The sequence below is a fragment of the Vipera ursinii genome (assembly GCF_947247035.1).
Source record: "Vipera ursinii genome assembly, chromosome: Z".
NCBI lineage: Eukaryota > Metazoa > Chordata > Lepidosauria > Squamata > Viperidae > Vipera > Vipera ursinii.
Genome location: NC_139517.1, coordinates 79,611,251 through 79,632,436, shown reverse-complemented (window position 1 = coordinate 79,632,436; position 21,186 = coordinate 79,611,251). Strand labels below are relative to the sequence as shown.

Here is a 21,186-nt window from a genome sequence, read left to right as displayed (position 1 = left end):
TACATTATTCATCCTGATGTCAGTTTGCCATAATGTATCTCTCTCTCTCTCTCTCTCTCTCTCTCTCTCTCTCTCTCTCTCTCTCTCTCTCTCTCTCTCTCTCTCTGTCATAACTGTTATCTAAGCAGTCTTTATAATATGACTTGAAAAAAACATAAACAACAGGGAATTAATATGCACATGTCCTTTGGAACATAGTGCGCCCAGGAATGAGGTCGGCTCCAACCCTCCTGACCTTCCACAAAAGCCTAAGGACCTGGCTTTGCCAGTTACCTTGGGGCTCTAATGCGAGAATCTTACAGTGGAGGGAGTTGATAGATTAATAACAGATTCCATCTGCCCCGTATCCTACCCTGCCTTCCCCACTTTTAATTGGGGTGCAGTGTTTGGTTCTTCAAAGTACTTTATTTATGTCTTTTAGCTTTTCTTCAGGTAGTTGCCGACTTACAATAATTCATTCAGTGACCAAAGTTACAACACTGAAAAAAGTTACTTATGACCATTTTTCACCCTTATGACAGTTGTAACATCCTCATGGTCATGTGATCAAAATTCAAATGCTTGGCAACTGACTCACATTTATGACACTTGCAGTGTCCAGGGTCATGTGATCACCTTTTGGAATTTTCTCATAAGCAAAGTCAATAGGGAAGCCAGATTCACTTAACAACTGAATTACTAACATAATAATTGCAATGGTTCATTTAACAACTGTGGCAAGAAAGGTCATACAATGGGCAAAACTCACTTAACAAATGTCTCACATAGCAACAGGAATTTGAGGCTCAATTGTGATTGTAAGTCAATGATACCTAAGCCACCCATAGTTACTTTGCAGTAACATGGTGCCTAATAATTTTTACAAATAAATAGTTTTTTGTTTTGGCAAAACCACATGCAATAAGAGTTTCCGAAAAAACATCCTTTTAGACTTTCATAAATCCACAAGTTATAGGCAAAAAAAGGGTCAAAGTTAAAGCTCTGTAGAAGAATTTATGAGCTTGTACATTGGACTATTTGTAACAATGAGGAAATCAGTCAAAATACAAATCACTAAACATAAATGTTAAATCATTATATGTTCTTATACTGTATTTACTGTAGTTGATTGACTTTAGTTAATCTAAATTCAGTTGAGTTAAATTTTTACCTGACTTCTTTGCAGACGGTGGCAGATTACCATTGCTACCACTTCCAGTGCTTCCTACTCCTGGACTACCAATGTTACTGGATCCACCAGGTGTTCCAGTTTTCTTACTCAGCAAACTGTTGAAGAAGTTTGCCAATACTCCCTCACTTGTGGCTCCAGCTGAAAAATTTCCATGACACGGTGATAATGTATTGTAGTTCAATTTTAAATGTTTAAACATAATTAAACATTGTTATACAATGGATACAAATATAAATGTCGATTATATAGAAAGGCTTGCCTCACCAACTGAGTATTAAAAAAATCTCAAACAATTACAATAAATTAATAATATCTTCAGTGTTTTACCTTTCATACTAGGATCTATTTTTTTAGATCCAGCAGGGATGGGTGTAACACTGGTAACATTGGAGGTTACAGATCTGTTTGGTGTCCTGGGTGATCCTCCAGGGACCCTTGGTGAGGTGTCCTATACATAACATGAACCTAATGTAAATTACTTATCCCATGGACATAAGATCATCTGGAAAATGTTAAGATGTTAAAAATATTCTGCTTAGATTAGCTGCCTATAGAAAAAAAAATCCTTTAAAGTTACGAATTAGGTTATCTATCAATGATTAGAATAAATGGCATTTCATCTCAGGTTAGCAACTTGAAAGGATGAAATTAATCAATTCCTTCTTTTTTCCTACAAAACAAGTTTTCTAAATAAAGTTTTTTTATCAGATGTGTTAACAAAGATTAGGAAAAGGGGGAAACCTTATGTAAATACAAAAAAGAAAAAGAGATTGTAATTTAAGGCATATAGATTGATAGAATGAACAAGAATAGACTGATGATTACTGAATCCTACTACAATGGATTAGGTAACACTTTTTAATGTAATACTTATTAGGAAGAAAAAAAATATGAGGTACATTATAAACTTCTTCGCTGGTCTATGACCAAAATAAAAATGTGAGTGATTGACTGAATATTAACTTCCACCATCAACACCTGAATAGCATTCACAACATTGGAAAACTTTGCTAACTAAACATCTCAATTTTGGCATATATCTCATGTCCTCAAAATCTAAAAAATTAAACTTATTTTTTTTCATCAGTGGTATTCTGGGGTTATTTTTTAGAATAACAAATGATTCATAATTATATAGTAAACTAGAGGATAAATGAAGACATAGAGTCCTTTTAAAATAAAATTAATCTACCACATATAATAATACACCAAAATAACTATTATTTTCTCCACTATCTGAGGTAGAGATTAAACCAGTAATTTAAAAAATGGCAAAAAGTAAAACCCAGGATTAGATGGGTTCCCCAATGAGTGGTATAAAGCATTTATAGATCTATTGGTACCAAAACTTTGTCAAGTTTAAAGAGGTATCTGATAAGGAAAATTTAGAAATGGCTTATTAGTTATACCAAAAGCAAGAAAAAATCACATACAGTGATCTTCATTGATACAAAGAATTAAAAAATGTAATGAAGAAAAGATAGGATATACAATTTAGCAGAGGTCCCACTGAATTCAAAAAGTTGTTAGGTATGTAGATTTACAAGATATATACAGTCTAAAAGAATCAAAAGGTTGAAGATTTTGGGTACAAAATACAGAGACAATGAAATACTTTATTAGAAATGTGCCACTCTATCACATTAGAACAAAATCTTTGTAAATTATGAATAAGTTAATTTTATTTTTACTAACCACTGGTCGTCCAGGTGTAGAGGGTGGCTGTTTGGCTAACAGAGTCTAAAAAACACAATCAAACATGCAAGAGCATAAACATTTCACAAACACTAAAATATATATGAAATTAATTCTAATTCAAATACATTTAATGATTATGAAAAATACAGATTAATACCTGTTGCTTCATAAGAAATACTTGATCATCTTCTGCTACTATCTCCTTTTCATGTACAAACTGTAACAACAAAAACTTATTAAAATGAGTGTAGCAAAGTATGAGATACATAAATATCAGAAAGCCATCTTCCCAGCGTTATTGTGACCTTTTAACATTCTTAAATAGCCTAGGTCTCATTTAATCAATCAAATCTCCTAAATAATCTCTTATCTTTTTGTTGCTGCCCTTGAGGACCACTAGGAGGCTTCAACTGGTGCAGAATGCGGCCGCGCGAGTTGTGATGGGGGTCTCCCGATACTCCCACGTAACACCTCTACTCCGCAAGCTGCATTGGCTTCCGGTTGCCCTCCGGGTGAAATTCAAGGTGCTGGTGATGACCTATAAAGTCCTACATGGCTTGGGTCCGGGATATCTGAGGGAACACCTGCTGCCGGCATCAAGTTCCCTTCATCCAGTGCGCTCCCACAGGGAGGGTCTTCTCAGGGTGCCACCGGTAAGAGATTGCCGGCGGGTAACACCCAGGGATAGGGCCTTCTCGGTGGGGGTGCCTGCCCTTTGGAACCAGCTGCCAGTGGAGCTGAGGACTGCCCCCGACCTCCGTTCATTCCGCCGGGGCCTGAAGACCTGGCTCTTCGAGCTCTCTGGCCCAGGCTGAGGATTAATTTATTTTAATTGGGGTTTTATTTATACAGGGATAAATTTAATCTTTTTTAAACTTGGTTTTTAACTTTTGTATTTTTGGTTTTTAATTACTCTGTAAACCGCCCTGAGTCCTTCGGGAAAGGGCGGTATATAAATGTAATAAAATAAATAAAATAAAATAAAATAAAATAAAATAAAATAAATAAAATACTTATGACTCAGGGATGAATTTCTCAAAGCAGTGGTTTTGCAAGTTCCAATTGCTAAAAATCTTATCAAGCTATCATATAAATTCACAAACAACTACCAACTTCAGTACGAATTAGGTATCTAGTATAAAATAAGAACTTTCATATTCAAAGATAGCTTAACTCTGACAGCTGATTTTTGGACAGAAATGAGATGGACTCATATCTTCATGCTATGGTACGATCTTTTATGAGTGACTGGGCTATTAGAAGGAAAATATGATTAACACCCAAGAGAGCTCTGTAAAACTGTATTATTAATTTTGCTATTTAAGCACTACTATAAAAATAATAAAGGTGGTATTAAAATCTAATAAATAAATAAATAATAGAATTGGAGTTAAGCACTAATTACTATAGATATTCAAGAATAGCATCCAAGAACACTTCCATACTTCTGTTGCATTCATGCAGAAAATGTAGCCTTTTGTATAGTTATCTGCAATGTTGCCTTTTTGAATATGTCTGATTTAGATATCATCTTGATTACAGCAGAAAAACAATATATTTTATAAGATAAAAAACCCATTCAATTTATGTATTTATTAAAAACTTTTGCAAAACCACCATCTATAACCAACTCTGGGTGGCATTCAACCAACATTATTTGACAAGCTTTATTTCTTTGGCAAGCAGAAGTTCATTCATTTATCTGAAATGACATTTACATTAACAACATAGGATAGATTTTGTGTCTTAAGCATGATATCAAGGCAGCCAACAGATATCATGTTAACAGAAGAAATAACTATTTAAAAGCAACTTCATCATAAAATATTCCTAACATTAAAAGATGAGAAAATCTGTCTAAAACAATTTTATAAGTAAAATTTATAACTTTAATTTTATATCCTACTGAAAATCTAGTTTTAAATGATATTCCCAATTCTACTCTTGAAATATACCACAGCTATGAATTAAATGATTGATAAATGAACTGATTTTATGTACTTCTATCCTAGCAATTCAAAAAGATTTCTCTAGTTTACATAGATTAATACAATTAAGACACCCATAGGACAATTTAAAAACCCAACGTTCATAAATAACAATAATAAACAGCACAAGCCAAAAAACATAATACCAAGAAAGTAGAAAATACAAAAATAAAAATGGAAAAGGGTCTCTAAAACAGCTTAGTTTTCACCAACTTTTTTAAAAAGATCAATACTGTAAAGAGGAAGCTTGCCTAACCTTGGAATTAAAATCACAGCTTTATTAAATGATACCGTATTTTTCGGACCATAAGACGCACCGGACCATAAGACGCACCCAGTTTTTAGAGCAGGAAAACAAGAAAAAAAATCTTTCTCCTTCTCTCTCTCTCCCTCTCTTTCTCTCTCTCTCTCTTTCTCTCGCTCCCTCTCCCATTGTCCCTTCCTTCCTTCCCTCCCTCTTTGTCCTTCCTGCAAACTCCCTCGCTCGGTTTCAGCTTCCCTTGCTACAAGAGAAAGCAGGCTGAAACGAGGCAAATTGCAGCAGCGCGAGATCAGCCGATTCGCATTCCTGGCAATCTCCCTCACTCCGTTTCAGCCTGCTTTCTCTTGTAGCAAGGGAAGCTGAAACCGAGTGAGAGAGAGTGCAGGAGAGTGAGATCGGCGTTTCTCAGCACGTGCCGATTCATGCTCCACTTGCAGAGGTTGGGGCTGGCCATACGGATCACCTTCGGACCATAAGACGCACCCTCGTTTTCCCCACTTTTGGGGGAAAAAGTGCATCTTATGGTCCGAAAAATATGGTAATTACTTCTAAATATGTTAATTACAATCAAAGAAGAAATTTGAGTTTTATTTCAAATAGATCACATTATTCTTGCTTAAGATTTTCTAAGCTTGCAAATAAACCAATATACTAATATGACTTTTAATTAAGCAATTACCTTTCTGACAGGTGGCTTTATAACAATATCTTCAAAGTTGTCACTGACTTTTAACGTCTGAAAGTTCTCATGTAATATTCCTATCTTTTTTTCATTGTCCCATCCTGCTGGACTGAAAGCAAAACTCTATCACACAACAATTTTTCACTTTTCGTTCTCTGCCAAACAAAATAACTGTTCTTTCCACATTAAATTTCTTGAGACCCTTTAGAAATTTAAAATAAAAAATTCACATACAAATGCACACACAGTGTTTATTACTCTTTTGAATATACTTTTCCCTCTTAACCCAACATAGAGTAATGAAATACTGCAGTTGTCTTTTATAACATAGGACAAAAATTGGAGGTTTCAGTGCGACAAGAATAGTGTTCTGCCTTGATGTTCCCCTCCCAATGAATTCTAAAAATTACTTCAGTGCTAGTATTTCAGAAAATGGAAATACTTATTTAAAACTCATTTAAAACACTGAAAACAAGCAACAATATTTTAAAGGTGTGATTATACAGAAATCCTATTACTAAATAACTTACATAAATACTGCATCTTTTTCCACGACAATAGGAGGTATGTTGAAAGGAAATCCATACAATTTGTGGACAATATATTTATAAACTAAATCAATATTCTTATTCTCTTTTACTGAAGTGTAAATAAGTGCTGCACCATCTGAATTATTTGTTAAAGAAAATCCTAAATTTTAATTTTTGCAAATCTACATACTTTGAAAATATTACCTTAGATATGCTAATATCCACCAAGTTTAAAAATCTAAAATTAGTTTCATTAGTGTCATAATTATGCCAAATCTAAGAATTTAATAATTTGCTATAAAACATGCTTTTATCATATAGATAAAACTGAGTGCCTCATTCAGTGACTGTTCAGAATTATGGCATGAAATTATAGTGAAAAAGTAACTTTGGGACCAATTCTTGCATTTACAACCTTCTCAGATCTTTAAAGAAAAAAAAATCTGAAGTAGGATCATAATTTCTCTTAGTGATCAATTAATTAAAGACTGAGTTGCTGATTCCAATTGTGGTCACTAAACAAGAACTGCTGATATTTACTTGTACACCACTGTGAATGATTATGTCACAACTTAATAAAACAAGAAAAAGCCATCTGGCCACTCATATAGACCCTTTATTCCTTCTTTTATAACACAGGCAATTAAATATACAATTAATAGTTTCCTGCTTTTCTTACATAAGACTCGATAGCAACTGTCATTAGAATGAACATAAATAAGGCCAACTTCAAATTATTCTTCAACAACTTTTCTCTATTAAGATGATTAAAAAATAACTCCTGGTTTGATTGTTTGGAAATGGAAGGAAGAACAAAGGCTATATAAAGGTGAAACATTTACTGATATTTCAGTCTATAAGATCAATATAGAATGTTATCACCTTAATCATTTTTCTTTCAGCAGGGAGGGTGCAGAATGACCTTTACAATAATCTAAATTTAAAGTTAATACTGTATCTCACAAAGGATACACGGTAAACAAAATCGGCGGATATATGACTGAATAAAGTCAAAGTGTTCGTCTTTGTAATCATGTTCTTTTTCCAAAAGGTTAATGGCATCACACTGGAAAATAAGTAAAATAATTATTGTTGGGGTTAATAATTGGTTGTTGGGGTTGGGGTTAATGTAAAATATTGGGGTTGGGGTGTAAATAGTTGTAGACAGTTGAGCTAATGTAGATAGTTGTGTTTAATATAAAATTCTATTTTTATTTGCATGTCTAGAAATTCTGAATATATAAAATAAACAATATTTACATTAATAGTCTGGAGTTCTAATGTTTCCAAAATCATAATTAGCAATGTAAAATACATTTAAAACCTACATGCAAAGATCTTCACATTTACTAGTTTACAATATACTGAGAGTAAAAGAAATAAGAAATGACTAAAATAAGAGATTTTTTTTTAAAAAGCAATATATTATTTTCTCTTAAGGTGTTAATGAACCAACCAATTAATTTAAAGGTTTAATTAAATTATTTGAAGGCATATAGCTTTAACCAAAATGGAACAAACCTTTGTACAAACTACTACTACAGGAATGCCTAAGTTATATGTTAGTGTATCTGCACCCAGAGGTAAAATAACACTATCATCTTTGTTTTCTTGTGATGAAGTATTTCTCCTTTGCGGAGAAGCTGGAAAATCTTCTCCTGGTTCTGTATATTCTTGGAAATCTCTAACAACTGGAAAAAAATAAAATAAAATAAATTACTTTCTTTCTAAATAAACTTTGCATTTCTATCAGAAATATTACAAATAGTCCTTGACTTATTACCATTCACCTAACAACAATTCAAATAACAATTGACCTGGAAAGGGTGTTTTACAGCTTGTAAAATGTCACATCTCTATCATGATGTTTGACAACCAGTTCATATTTACAAAATGTTGCCATGTAATCACTATCTGCAATCTTCTCTGTTGGCTTCCATAGAATATCAGTGAGGAAACTGACAGGGAAGATTGCAAGTTGCTGCACTTGGCAAGAGGACTCCCTCTGGTGTTCTGGACTGGCTGAAAGAGTTGCCTGCTGAAGGATTTCAGCTCCTTGCCTGCTGGGATTTCAGCAATCCAAGCACGTATGGCGCTGAAAACCTTTGGCAGGGAATCCTTTTGCTCTGTGGGCTGACTGAAAAAAGCTGTTTGCCAAGGATTTCGGCTCTGTGCCTACATGGATTGTTGAAATCCAAGGAGGTAGGGAGATAAATTCCTTTGGCAGGCAATTCTTTCAGCCAGTCCAGAGACAAGAGGAAGTCAAAATCCAAGTAGGATTTTCCTATATGGAAGGCATCACAGTAAGGTAAGAGGTCTGGGGGAAGAGACGCTGTGAAGTTGTGTGCAAGTGTCTCTTTGCTCAGTGGCTTGCTAAAGCCTTGAAGAAGCCTCTGAGATGGTAAAACGAAAAGCAAAAGCAAATCCTACAAAATATCTGAATTAAAGATTAAGATTGTTAGAAGGAAGAAATATAAAGCTGGTTTGTTTGACCATGGTTAAAATAAAACATATTACTATAAAACTCTAGTAGCCCTTTTTGTTGACACCTGGTTTAAAAAGTTGAGGATATATAATTTGCATATAAATTCAGTATGAGTTCAGTATGAGTTACAAGGAGATATTTGTTTATAGGGGAAGAAGAGGTCTTAAATTTGTTTTATACAGGTAGTCCTTGACTTATGCCTGATCACTTATTGACTGTTCAATGCTACAACAGATCACTTCTAAACTACTTACAATCTGATTTCAAAGTTACAATTGCTGCAATACACCTCCATGGTCATGACGGCAATTTGGGCACATGGCAACTTGCTCACCTTTATGATTATCTATAGTGTCCTATGGTCATTACTACTTCCCAATTTTTAATTCTGGTTTCTGGCAAAAACACCATTGGGTAAAATGGATTTGTTTAACAACCATGGTGTTCACTTAATGACTGCATTGTTTAACAACTGTTGCAAAAAATGCTTACAAATTGGGTCCAGTCATGTGATGTCTCAACTTATGACCAAGACAACTTATAACTGTAATTCCAGGCGCAATTAGTCATAAGGACTACCTGCACTGGTGATGAAGATCAGAAATCACATCTTTAAATATTTCTTGTCTTTTTCTTTAAATTTCTTTCTTTTTTCTTTCTTTGAGCTTTTTATTCTATTTCTATTTTTCTTTCTGAGTTTAGTTTGTATTTACTTTTATTAATGTAAAATTTTTCAGTTAAAATTATTAAGAAAAACAAATAAAAGTATCCATAGTCCTAATTAAAATTAAGCATTATTTTTTTAAAAAATGAGTGATTAAAAATATGAGGTATAAATAAATAAATGAATTATCAACAGAAAAGAGTAGTAGACTTTGAACTGAAGAATCTAGTCTATTGTTTAGAAACATCCTTTAATCCAATAAATTACCATATCTACTCTTTCCTATAACTCATAGATTAGGAATAACCTGCACATTCAAATCCAAAATCAGTCTCTAGGACTATCTTTAAAAAAGGCCAAGCTTCTATCACTCAATCAGCATCGCTAACACTTTATAAGCTAAACATCTGAAGAGCACCAAATTATTGATTCTTGGTTGGCAGCACATTAAAGCTGATCTAGTAAAACAAGATACCACAGCACCTTCTTTATAGTTAAGAAGTTCTTATTTATATTAAAAGTAGGATTTAGTGGATATAATGGAGAAGTCACATCTCTGAGTAACAATGGAGTTCATCATTATGGAGCAGGACACTAATATCAGAAGTATATTTTAGTAATCTTTATTTTCAGATGTTTGACCCAATTGCGTTTCCTTAAGACCATTTTTGTAAAAAGGGGAAAAAAAGACATACACCTGCCTTTAAAGATTTTTTTTTAAAAAAATTCAATTAAATGATATGTTCTGAACAGACACACTGATTCTACAGCTTTATAATGAATATAACTATTTTAAGAATATTACATTGAATTGTTTATATGCTAAACTTACTATTTTCAGGAGAGACTGTAAAGATAATCTCACATATAATGGCTGGTAGGCTTTTTAATTATAATAAAAATATAAATATATTTAGAAGGTCACTATAAAATATTAAAAATCTTAATTTTCAATTAAAAGATAAAATTTATATTACCTCTTAAGACAAAGTCTTCTCCTTCAAGTAGTTTTTAGTATAAAAATGGATGCTACATCTAGATTTTGATAGAGAAGACTGACAATCATAATAGCTAATATATTCAGAATGGAAAAAGATGCCTTTATAATTAAGGCTATAGATCATGTATTAAATACCTAAGCATTTATATAATACTTACTTTTTTGCTCCATTTCTTTCATTTCTTCAGGAGGAATTTTTAATTTGTCAATATGTTCTCTTACAACACTTGCCCACTTTTGTAATGAATCTAAAGCAGTCCATGGTTTAGACATATCTACTACCAGCATAATTAAAGTATCCTTTAGAGAGGTGGCTTCTATAGCAAATTTCAGCAGGCCTTTATGATACAGATCACCATCCAAAATCCATACATTGCATCTTGTCTGATCTAGAAACAAAGCAAAAGTCAAGTAGCACATTAACAGAAATTATAACAATAAACCATAGATGTATACATCACAATTATGATTGCACTGAATTTTAATAGCAAATATTTTCTAAAATAAAAGGGACGCGGTGGCTCAGTGGGTTAGGACACTGAGCCTGTCGATCAGAAGGTCAGCAGTTTGGCGGGTTGAATCCCGAGTGCCGCGTAACAGAGTGAGCGCCAGCTTCTGCCAACCTAGCAGTTCGAAAGCACGTAAAAATGCAAGTAGAAAAATAGGGACCACTACGGTGGGAAGGTAACAGCGTTCCGTGCGCCTTTGGCGTCTAGTCATGCTGGCCACATGACCACAGAGACGTCCTCGGACAAGCGCTGGCTCTTCGGCTTTGAAACGGAGATGAGCACCGGCCCCTAGAGTTGGAAACGACTAGCACGCATGTGCGGGGGAACCTTTACCTTTACCTTATTTTCTAAAAAAAATTCTTACAAAAGAAAACATGATAGCACCTTTCATTAAAAATAAGGTATGAATTCTTATCTGATCAAATATATTTTAAGTACCGTAGCTAGAACTAAAAACTTCATTATGATTCACAACGAAATAGTTTTTGTTTTGTTAGCAGGATGCAAAATGTCAGGTGAATTTTGACACTGGCCACTTTTTAAGAGCTTTTGTTTGAAAAAACAGACAAAAACAAGAAAAAAGAGACAAAACAAAAACAAGTAAGAAATACAGACATTGAAGGAAATGGCACACTTTAATGTTAAAAGCTCAGTATGAAAGTTAAACAGTTGGAAAAATAATTAGAAACGATGGGGGAAAATGATGCAGAAGTTATAGGTTTTATAAATGCTTTTTGAGAGAAAAAAATAGCAAGTAGCAGTAATTAAAGATAATGAAAATGTCTTACCTCGCATAGTTACCTTCAACCAGTCATCACATTTTCTACAGTGTAAACCATACTTTCAAAATTCACTTTATTTCCTACCAACTCCCATAGATATGCAGAGAGCCTAGTATATAATAGACGAGATACTCTAAGGCAGCAGTTCCCAACATTTACAGTTTGGTGGCCTGGTATGTGTGGGGAAACCAGCTCGCTCAAGTTGAGTTCTTCATGAACATGCATGCTGGGCTTGAACTTGAACTGCGCATGTATGTGCACTGGCCAGCCGCTCATGCGGCCCAGTTCCCAACAGGCCACAGCCTGGTAGTGGGCCATAGTCAGGGGTGTGTGGACCCATGTACTAAGGAATAATTTAATAGTTGATTAATGAAGATGACACACATTTTAAAATACGCAAGGTACCCCAAGTAAAAATATAGTATATTCATGTCTCAACTGTACTTACCATCTCTATCTTCATCATGAACATTTAGGTACAGATATTCCATTCCTCTTCCTTTCTTGTATTCCTCAATTCCTTGAAGTTTTCCAATTAAGCTAGTTTTACCTGCTCCATCTTCACCTAAATTTAAAAAACAAAAATTGAGCATTTATTACCATTACTTCTAATATATTTCACAAGAGTTTACAGAAGCATAGCAGCCTTCTACAGCAAAAAAAGTTTTCATGTTAGATGCCAACAATAAATAAACTTTTATATATATTACAGTCCATTTCATGAAATGTAAAATAATAACAATATAACATTTCTTCATGCTCTCCATCTTTTATCTTTATTTCTTATATTTTTTTGGTTTTATGATTTCTTTGATTCGATTGTGATGAGCTCATCACAATCAATCAAAAAAATCATAAAACCAAAAAAATACAAGAAAGATGGAAAGCATGGAGAAATGAAGAGTCTCAGTATCCCTTGATGATGTTCTTCACAGCTCTTTTAAATAGCTGTCAAGTGGAGCCATCCAGATCTTAAGTGGAACCTTTTTCTAGAAAGCAAACATAACATAAAGAAGGTATTTATTTGACTGGAGAATACTAATCTTGTAGGATTGAAAGAGTTGGATGGATATTATGGAAGACTCAAGTAACTAAACTCTATGCTATGTAGGGCTTTATAGATAACAGCCCATCCTTTGAAACAAACAGCTTGGCAAAGCAGAAATATTATATGGCATACCAAGGCATGCCCATTACTGCTCACACCACTGCATTCTGGAAAACCTAATGGTTTTCAAGGGCAGTCCCATGTAGAGAGCATTGCAACAGTCAAGTCATGAGATGACTAGAACAAGTCTGACTGTCTAATGGGTCTCCTGATGCATCAGGATGGAATTGTGCAAACACTTCCTGGCTACAATTGACACCTGCTCTTCAAGTTGGAGCTGCAAGTTCAAGAAGACCCCCAAATGTATACCACAACATCCGAAGTTAAAGATGGCATATCATCAGATTTGGGAAGTCCAAACACCCACATCTGGCTAAGATTGAGTCAAAAACAGTCCTTCTGATCCATACCTGAGAAGAGAAAGGATTTATTTTTCTCCTAAAGATGAGATCTGTATGTCTACCATACCCAAATACAAATCCTATGTCTCAAAAGATAGTATACCATATAATGTTTGAATTTTTTTAAAAAAAGTTGGCTTATGGATATTATTTCAAGGCTACTATGGAAAAGAATATAGTTAATAATGGCAGTCCTGTGCAGTCCCACTTGCTACTGTAATCCCAATATGGTTGTTAAGTAGGAAGAGGCATGGTTAGTTAAGGAACATAGGAGTGGCATGGTAGGGTGGGGAAGGCCTGGGAAGGCTGGTGCAAGCAATCACGAGTCATATATAGGGCAGAAGAAAAGTGGGAGCAATTTACTGGAGTGATTTGCAACCTTTCCTGCTGGCTTCTACATTGAGGTTGCTTATGGGAAGCTGCTAGGAAAGGAAGCAAATGTCTAGGATTCAAACTATTATTACTGTTATTATTAGATTTGTATCTTGCTTTAAAAAAAGATCAACCAATTCAAGCAACCAAACATACCTACTATTCCTGTCTCTTATTTTCCATACAACAATCCTGTGAGGCAGATTGGGCTGAGAGAAAGTGTCTGGTCAGTCATGCAGCCGGCTCTCATGCCTGAGAGAGGCCTAGAACTCACAATCTCCTGGTTTCTAGATGAGTACCTTAATCACTATACTACACTGACTCATATTCGAGACATACAGAATATTTTTTCCAGTTCTCTTTATGACATTCTCTAAGTCTTCCCCATACAGTTGACTGATGTTGCAGAACAGCAGTCAACAAGGTACAATCGTCTTAAGAGAATGGGGGATTAATATACAATATAAGGATGTGTACATTTATCAGAATGTCAGGTAAGACTTTTTAATATGTAGATAAAATATCAAAAATAAAGAGGTGATATGCTTTTAAACTATTTTTTTATCAAGTAGCTTACTTCTGCATTCCATATTCATTTACTTGATAAACATTTATAACTTATCTTTTAGAGTACAACTACCAAAAAAGGTCTATGGAATAAAATATGAAACAATTAAAACCAAATTTGCATTAGCCAAAAATAACAGTTAAATAAATTGATTTAAAATAAGTAACAATGTAATACTGTAAAGGATGAAAACTGTAAAGAACTTCTGTATTGGCAGCAGTTTTTGTGCAAGTCTGCAAAAAATATTACTGTGTTTCCCTTAATATAAGCCCTCTTCCAAAAATAAGCCCTAATTTTGGGGCGAGGCACACACTGAAAAATCAAGCTAGGATAGGGGTGGAGGTGTGAATCTGCCCCATACGCCCCACAACCCCTTACCTTGCAGCCATCACTCTCCTCGCTGGCCTACTTTTTCTGAGGCCTCATCTACAGCCAGGACTGCATCTCTGTCACAGGCCTTTCTGGAAGGCCACTGCAGCCAAGAATTCAATCCATAGTTTGGAACTTGGCTGCATAGGCCTTCCAGAAAGGCCTGACTGCAAAATGCAGGCCCGAATGCAACTGCAGAATGTAACTGCTCCTTAGGCCCCAGAACAAATGGACCAGCTGGGCGGGGCTGTTGGTGCCGGAGGTGAGTATAAAAAACATCCCCCAAAAATAAGATCTGGTGCCTCTTTTGGAGGCAAAAAAATAAATAAATAAGACCCTGTCTTATTTTCAGGAAAACATGTAAAAGATTATCTAGGACAGTAGTCCCCAATCTTTGCAGCTTGGCAACCTGGCTGGGGAGGGGGAGAGGGAACTGGGCCACATGAGCAGTGAGCTGGCACATACAGCTCCATTCACCCAGGACTAAATAGAAGCCTTTGGGGCACGGTCTCGACTCCTTCAGGCTTCTCCACACCAAGTTTTTGCAAAGGGACAGAATGCCTGAAGCAGTGCAAGTTTGCTCCAGAAAGCCTTTCTTCCATTTCAAAAGCTTTTGGCATGGAGAAGAGAACCCCTTGGGGGTGCTCTCTAGTGCTCCTTCAAATTCACCAAGGCTGCCTGATGCTCCAAAAGCGGATTGGGTGTCCTGTGCAGGTAGCCTTGGTGAGTCAGCAAAGCTGAGCAGGGCATGCTTGTGCCACTCAGCCTCTGCTCTCACCGCTCTGCTTTTGGAATATCGGGAGCAGGTAGCTTGGTGGCCTGGCTGGGGGGAGAAGGGACCCAGGCTGTGTGAGTGGCGGGCTGCCGCATGCACAGCTCCACTCAAGCAAGACAGAAGTCTTTGGGGCTTCACAAGTGCAAGTGGGGCAGTGAGAACCACGACTCGCTGCTTGTGGAAGCGGGATTGCACATGCGCACCAGCCCACCAGTCAAGCTACCCAGCCATGGCCCAGAGGTGGGCTGCAGCCCACAGTTTAGAGACACTTGCATTAATAGTTTATTATTACAGATAGTCCTTGACTTATAACCATTCATTTACTGACTGTTTGAAGTTACAATGGCACTGAAAAAAATGACTTATGACTTGTTTTCACACTTATGACCTCTGCAGCATCCCCACAGTCATATGATCAAAGTTTGGGTACTTAGCAACTGGCATGTATTTATAACAGTTGCACTGTCTCATGGTCATGTGATCATTGTTTGTAACTTTCCCTGCTAGGTTCTAATAAGCCAAGTCAGTAGGGGAAGCCAGATTCACTTAGTGAACACATTATTCACTTAACAACTGCCATGATTTGCTTAACAACTGTGGCAAAAAAGTGGCAAAAATGCAGCAAAACTCACTTAACAATTCCTCTGCTTAGCAACTGAAATTTTGGGCTCAGTTGTGATGATAAGTTAGGAAATATCTGCACTTTCCTCCTCTCACTGAGGGAGAGCAATTGACCCAAAATCACCCAACTGGCTTTATGCCTCAGACAAGAGTAGAACTCATGGTCTCCTGATTTATAAAGCCATCACACCAAACTGACTCTCATACCTCCTTATAAGTTATTCAATATTACTACCTTCTCTATTTCTGGAAAACTGTAGTACATTGCGTATGGTATCACACAATTATAATAATCAGCTTCTTACAATCTGTCATGCAAGTAGTTAAAATCATTAATTTGATTCCTGTTCATCTAAAAATAAGTATATACACAATACAATATTTAATAAAGCCTGTAAGTTGAAATTCTAGAACTGTATTAAAAACTTAATTTATTTTAATATACAATGAAATAAATTATCTTTTATTTCCAACAGCCAGGACTAACATCCTTTTGTAATAAAAAAACAGCATCAGAAGTCCAATATAATATAACCTCTGAAGTGAGGTTCAAGCCTCCCAGAACTGTCAATATTTGACATAATGTAATTGTCAAACTATTTTTTTAATCACATTAGTTCAATTAATAAATTAAGCCTGGATGTTGTTGTCATAGTTTGTTGCATAGTCAGTCAGATGTTTAGCCTGGCTTTGGCGTTTTTATCTACCTTTCGAATCCTTCCCAAACACCTCAGATAGGCAGATGTTGTTGTTCAATGATGTCAAAGGTACTGTTGCAGGATGTAAGCTGTTCCAAGTAAAGCTGTGTTTTGCAATTGACTGATGATGTCAGGGATATTGTTATTATTTTAATAAAACTAAGGTTATGGAAAATTGAATAAGCCTCACAGTCACTACTAATGATGATTAAGTGAAATTTGAGAAGGAGCATATTATATTATTCCTTCCAATATGGGAAAATTATATAATTACATATCCTGATCACACTATCACAGATACTTTAGCCATCTGAAAGAAAAAGTGATATCCTTATGTTGCATTTTTAACCTTGCAGGGTACTTAATATTCATTAATATTTAATATAATAATGTGGCACAAAATTATTCATGGAAAGTTCAGCAATAATGATTTGAGATAAGATTATCTTTCTTAATAAGAATAAAAAAGAGGCCAGTACTGTTAGTTATAAATAGTACTGAGAATTATAAATAATGTTCAGAATGGATAACTTGAATAAATTTGACAAATTAACTGGAATTCATTGTTACTAGGTTATGGAAAGCTAGTGCACAATATGTTGCTACTTTTATTTTTATAAATAATTCAATATGATCCTATTTTCTCCACAATAACCTATGGGTGAGTTGAATTGAGAGAGAGGGACTGGTCCAAAATCATCCATCCAGCTTTTATGCTTAAGGTAGGATTAGAACTCCTGGTCTCCCACTTTCTGGTGCCTTAAACACTAAAGTTTTTATTCATGGGAAAATAAACCTAGTAGCCATATTTAGTTATGATGATAACTAAAAGCGTAACCTCCACTCATAACCTAAAATAGTTTACCCATCAGGCCTCAGTGACATGTTCTATCTATGTAATATAGAACTGAAAGCAAAATAATAAGATTCTTGAAATTTTGGACTAAATAACCAAATACATTATATTGAGCCATGGTGGTGCAGTGGTTAGATTGCAGTATTGCAGGCTAATACTGCCAACTGCCAGCAGTTCAATTCTCACTGGCTCAAGGTTGACTCAGCCTTCCAAGGCTGGTAAAATGAGGACCCAGATAATGGAGGAATATGTTGACTTTGTAAACTGCTTAGAGAGTGCGGTAAAGCACTGTGAAGAGGTATATAAGTCTTACGTGCTATTGCTATTTTAACGTTACTATCTGTGTTAAACAATACAGAAATATAATATTATCCAACTTTCATGTTCGGTAGATGTCTACAGAATGTATACACATGTATAGTATTCCACATTATAACAGATCATTAGCCACAAAAGAGCTATTACGGTAGCTTGGTGAACTTCAAAAGCAAAGCAAGATCAGATCTGATCAGTACAAACAGTGCTTAACTTCCATGATTTCTGTAACTGATTCCAGAATTTATGGTTGTAAGCTGGTCATTAAGTGAGTCACCATGTGACCCTGCCCAATTTTATGATTTTTGTGGCAGTTGTTAGGCAAATATGGTAGTTGTAAAGCAAGCAGTATGATGGTTAAGAGAACATCACAATCATGAATCCATTGAACAAGCAATGGCTGTTTTTGCTGGAAACCAGAAGAAAACCCTGATTTCAAACAAAAAAATGTAAATCATAGTCAGAGACTGCAAACAACCACAAATGCAGGCCCGTTGCCAAGCATCCAAAATGTTATCATAGACAGAGAAGCCTTTGACAGAACTTTAAATCCAAGTAGTAAGTAGTCCTGGTAAGGTCCATCATAACTTTGAATATTTGTTGAGCAATCAGTCATAAGTTGAGGACTACCTGTAAAGAGACAGAAACCAGAGCACATACAACCATATATGCTGAATGCTAGATTGCAAAATAATTATTTTTAAAAGCCATTTCCATATGGTTGCCAAATCAATTTGAAGAATGCATTATTTTTTATCTAGTAATTTAGAAGCCCAAGTGATCTGTGTCATTCATCTTTACAGTCAATATTTTCATCTATCATTTCTACAACTTAAATTAACTAACCTAAAAACTATTTAAAGTAGCCATTTGAAAGCTAACCCAGAAGGGTCTTGATATCCAAGTTTGTATTTCAAGAAACAAGTTTACTGCATCTTCAAAATAGTAAACTTCCATCAGTAAATAACACTAATTGTTCTAGGACTTTATGAGGCTCCCCACACCCCAAGACGTAATTGCTGGTTCAGATAAATCTTGACAACCTGAAGTATCAGTTACTATCAAGCAATTCAGCTATTTGACTTCTATTAACAAATAGCAAAAAAAATTGTTAAGATAATAACTGACATCTAAGCATCATAATGAGCATAATGCTGATAAATCATTCATCAAACATATTTGACAGGTCTTAGACAAATATACAAAGCTTTTTTTCTCAGCTTCCCCATCAATCAAGACATACGAAGACCACAAAGCAGACCCTAAAAAACAGTGTTAACATTTACTTCATACATACTACTACTGTTTAAGGAAGACAAACACGCTCCAGCGACCCCATTTGCGTTTAACACAAGAAAATCTGTTATATCATGCGAGGGGCCGAGGATGAGGACGAGAAAGTAGAATGAAAGATCAGTGTGAATCACTGGCGGCATCCACCTCTCTCTTCGACACAAGCGGCGTTCTGAAAGGAAGCGTGAAGCGGTCCAACCCCGATGAATAAGGAAAAGCCACGAGAGAATAATCCAAGTACAGAAGAAGCAGGAAATAGAAGAAAGGGACCACTCACCCAACAGCACGACGTTTTTCCCAGAAGGTAGTTTAGATCGGGAACGAGTAGACACCTCGCTGAGAATGCACGACCTGCCGCGAAACAAGGAGAGCCGTGAGGAAGGGCAAGGCCCGGGAAGAAAAGGATCCACTCCTGTCACGGCGCGGCAGCAGTGCTGGGCGAAGGATGCGGGAGGAAAGACAGAACTTCCCTGGGACAGAACATAAGGGATCGGGACGACGGTAACATGGCGGAGGACCTTTCCGGCGAGACCCCCAGCCCACCAAAGAGGAGTCCGTGAGAAGGAGCGGCGCAGGGGCAGCTGCTGGGCGACCGAGAAGAGAGGGGAGATCTGGAGCCGGCAAGGAAGAGGGAGACGGGTTCAATTACCAGAGATTCTGTCCGTCGTCCTCGTCCACTCCGGCGCGTGTGTCTGCACCGCTGCTGTTCGTTGGGCCGAGAGCGGCAGCGGGAGCCCCGTAGCCCGAGCTCATCCCTGACGAAGAAGAGGAACGCAAGGAGCCGGCTCGCCCTCCCACCACCGCCGCCATCTTCGCTGCGCGCACACACACACAACGCCGGGAGGGAGGCGGAGACAAGCCCGGATCCCCCCTCCTGTCCCTTTATGGACGCCACCCAGCAAATCGCCCTTACTGCTGGCGCCGCCGCTAACTTCGTCACCTTTCTCTTCAATGAGAGGCGAGGCAGAGAGCCACCCGGCGAGCGGCAACGGCAGCCTCAGAAGCGTGGTCGAAAACCCGGATGTTGAGGCCGAGGCGCGAGGAGAGGGAGGGCTCCCTAGCGCTTGCACGCGCCCTATTTCTCGGTGCTTCCTCAGTTCTCGGCTGTCGCCTTGGTCTGTCCGTTTTTCCTGGTTCCTCTCTATCCCCCCTTTCGTGGGCCGTAGGTATTATATACGGTTGACGAAAAGCAAAAGGGAAAAGGTTGCTTGACACGTTAGTTGCAAATGCTCTATTATGACGGTAATCTCTCACCCCACCCACCGCAGCTCATTACCAGCCACGCCCTTGGCAGGTTAACTGAGCCAAATCAGGTCAGTAAAAGGAGAGAACACGAATCGCGTTTTTTCAACTATGTGCCTGCAAGCAAAATATTTCGATAGCCAATGATTAAAAACTTCTTCAAAGAAACCTGTTCGGGTCGTAAGTGTCAGTTTCAGCGTGTGGCCTTTAAAAGGAAGTTGTTACACCTGATAAAGTAACTGTATGATGAAAGTATTTTCACGATGTCTTTGATCATGATTTATCAATTAAAGCTTTTATGCACACTGAGAGCTTATGCACTGAAGACAAATTCCTTGTGTGTCCAATCACACTTAGCCAATAAAGAATTCTGTGTTCTATATACTGTAAAACATTTAACAGATTGATTAAAATGATAGTGTTATTTTATTTTAATTCCATTTATATCCCGCTCTTCTCCAAAGACTCAGGGCGGCTTACACGCTTAGCAGTAGCCTTCATTCTATGTATATGCCTGCTTATTAGGGCTTTCACACACCCCAAGCGGCATTATTACAAAGTCAGCTTAATTGCCCCCAACAATCTGGGTCCTCATTTTACCTACCTCTGAAGGATGGAAGGCTGAGCGGAAGTAAAAGAAAAGTTTCTTTCGAATTGATCTCTGCTCCTACTGGCTTAATGGAACAATTACCACAGTAAATCTACCGTGCACATGTAGTGGGGATTAAATCCACATCTTCCTAAGCAAACAAGCAAACAACTTTCCCCAAAATATCCTTGAAATGAGAGAATTTATC

The 21,186-nt window shown here is 36.7% G+C and overlaps 1 protein-coding gene across 1 annotated transcript in view; it reads right to left on the bottom strand.

Moving 5' to 3' along the window:
- The window catches only part of DYNC1LI1 (dynein cytoplasmic 1 light intermediate chain 1), a 37,820-nt gene extending 17,752 nt beyond the window's left edge, over positions 1-20,068 (bottom strand). The window contains exons 1-12 of the mRNA XM_083377253.1: positions 19,797-20,068; positions 19,425-19,498; positions 12,220-12,336; positions 10,639-10,869; positions 7,853-8,022; positions 7,304-7,397; positions 6,332-6,467; positions 5,799-5,910; positions 3,027-3,086; positions 2,867-2,911; positions 1,499-1,619; positions 1,151-1,309 (exon numbers count right to left, since the gene is read on the bottom strand). Of these exons, the coding sequence (XP_083233379.1) occupies positions 1,151-1,309; positions 1,499-1,619; positions 2,867-2,911; positions 3,027-3,086; positions 5,799-5,910; positions 6,332-6,467; positions 7,304-7,397; positions 7,853-8,022; positions 10,639-10,869; positions 12,220-12,336; positions 19,425-19,498; positions 19,797-19,957 (1,480 nt within the window). The 5' untranslated portion in view covers positions 19,958-20,068. The remainder of the gene's footprint in view (positions 1-1,150; positions 1,310-1,498; positions 1,620-2,866; positions 2,912-3,026; positions 3,087-5,798; positions 5,911-6,331; positions 6,468-7,303; positions 7,398-7,852; positions 8,023-10,638; positions 10,870-12,219; positions 12,337-19,424; positions 19,499-19,796) is intronic.
- Positions 20,069-21,186: the final 1,118 nt, after the last annotated feature.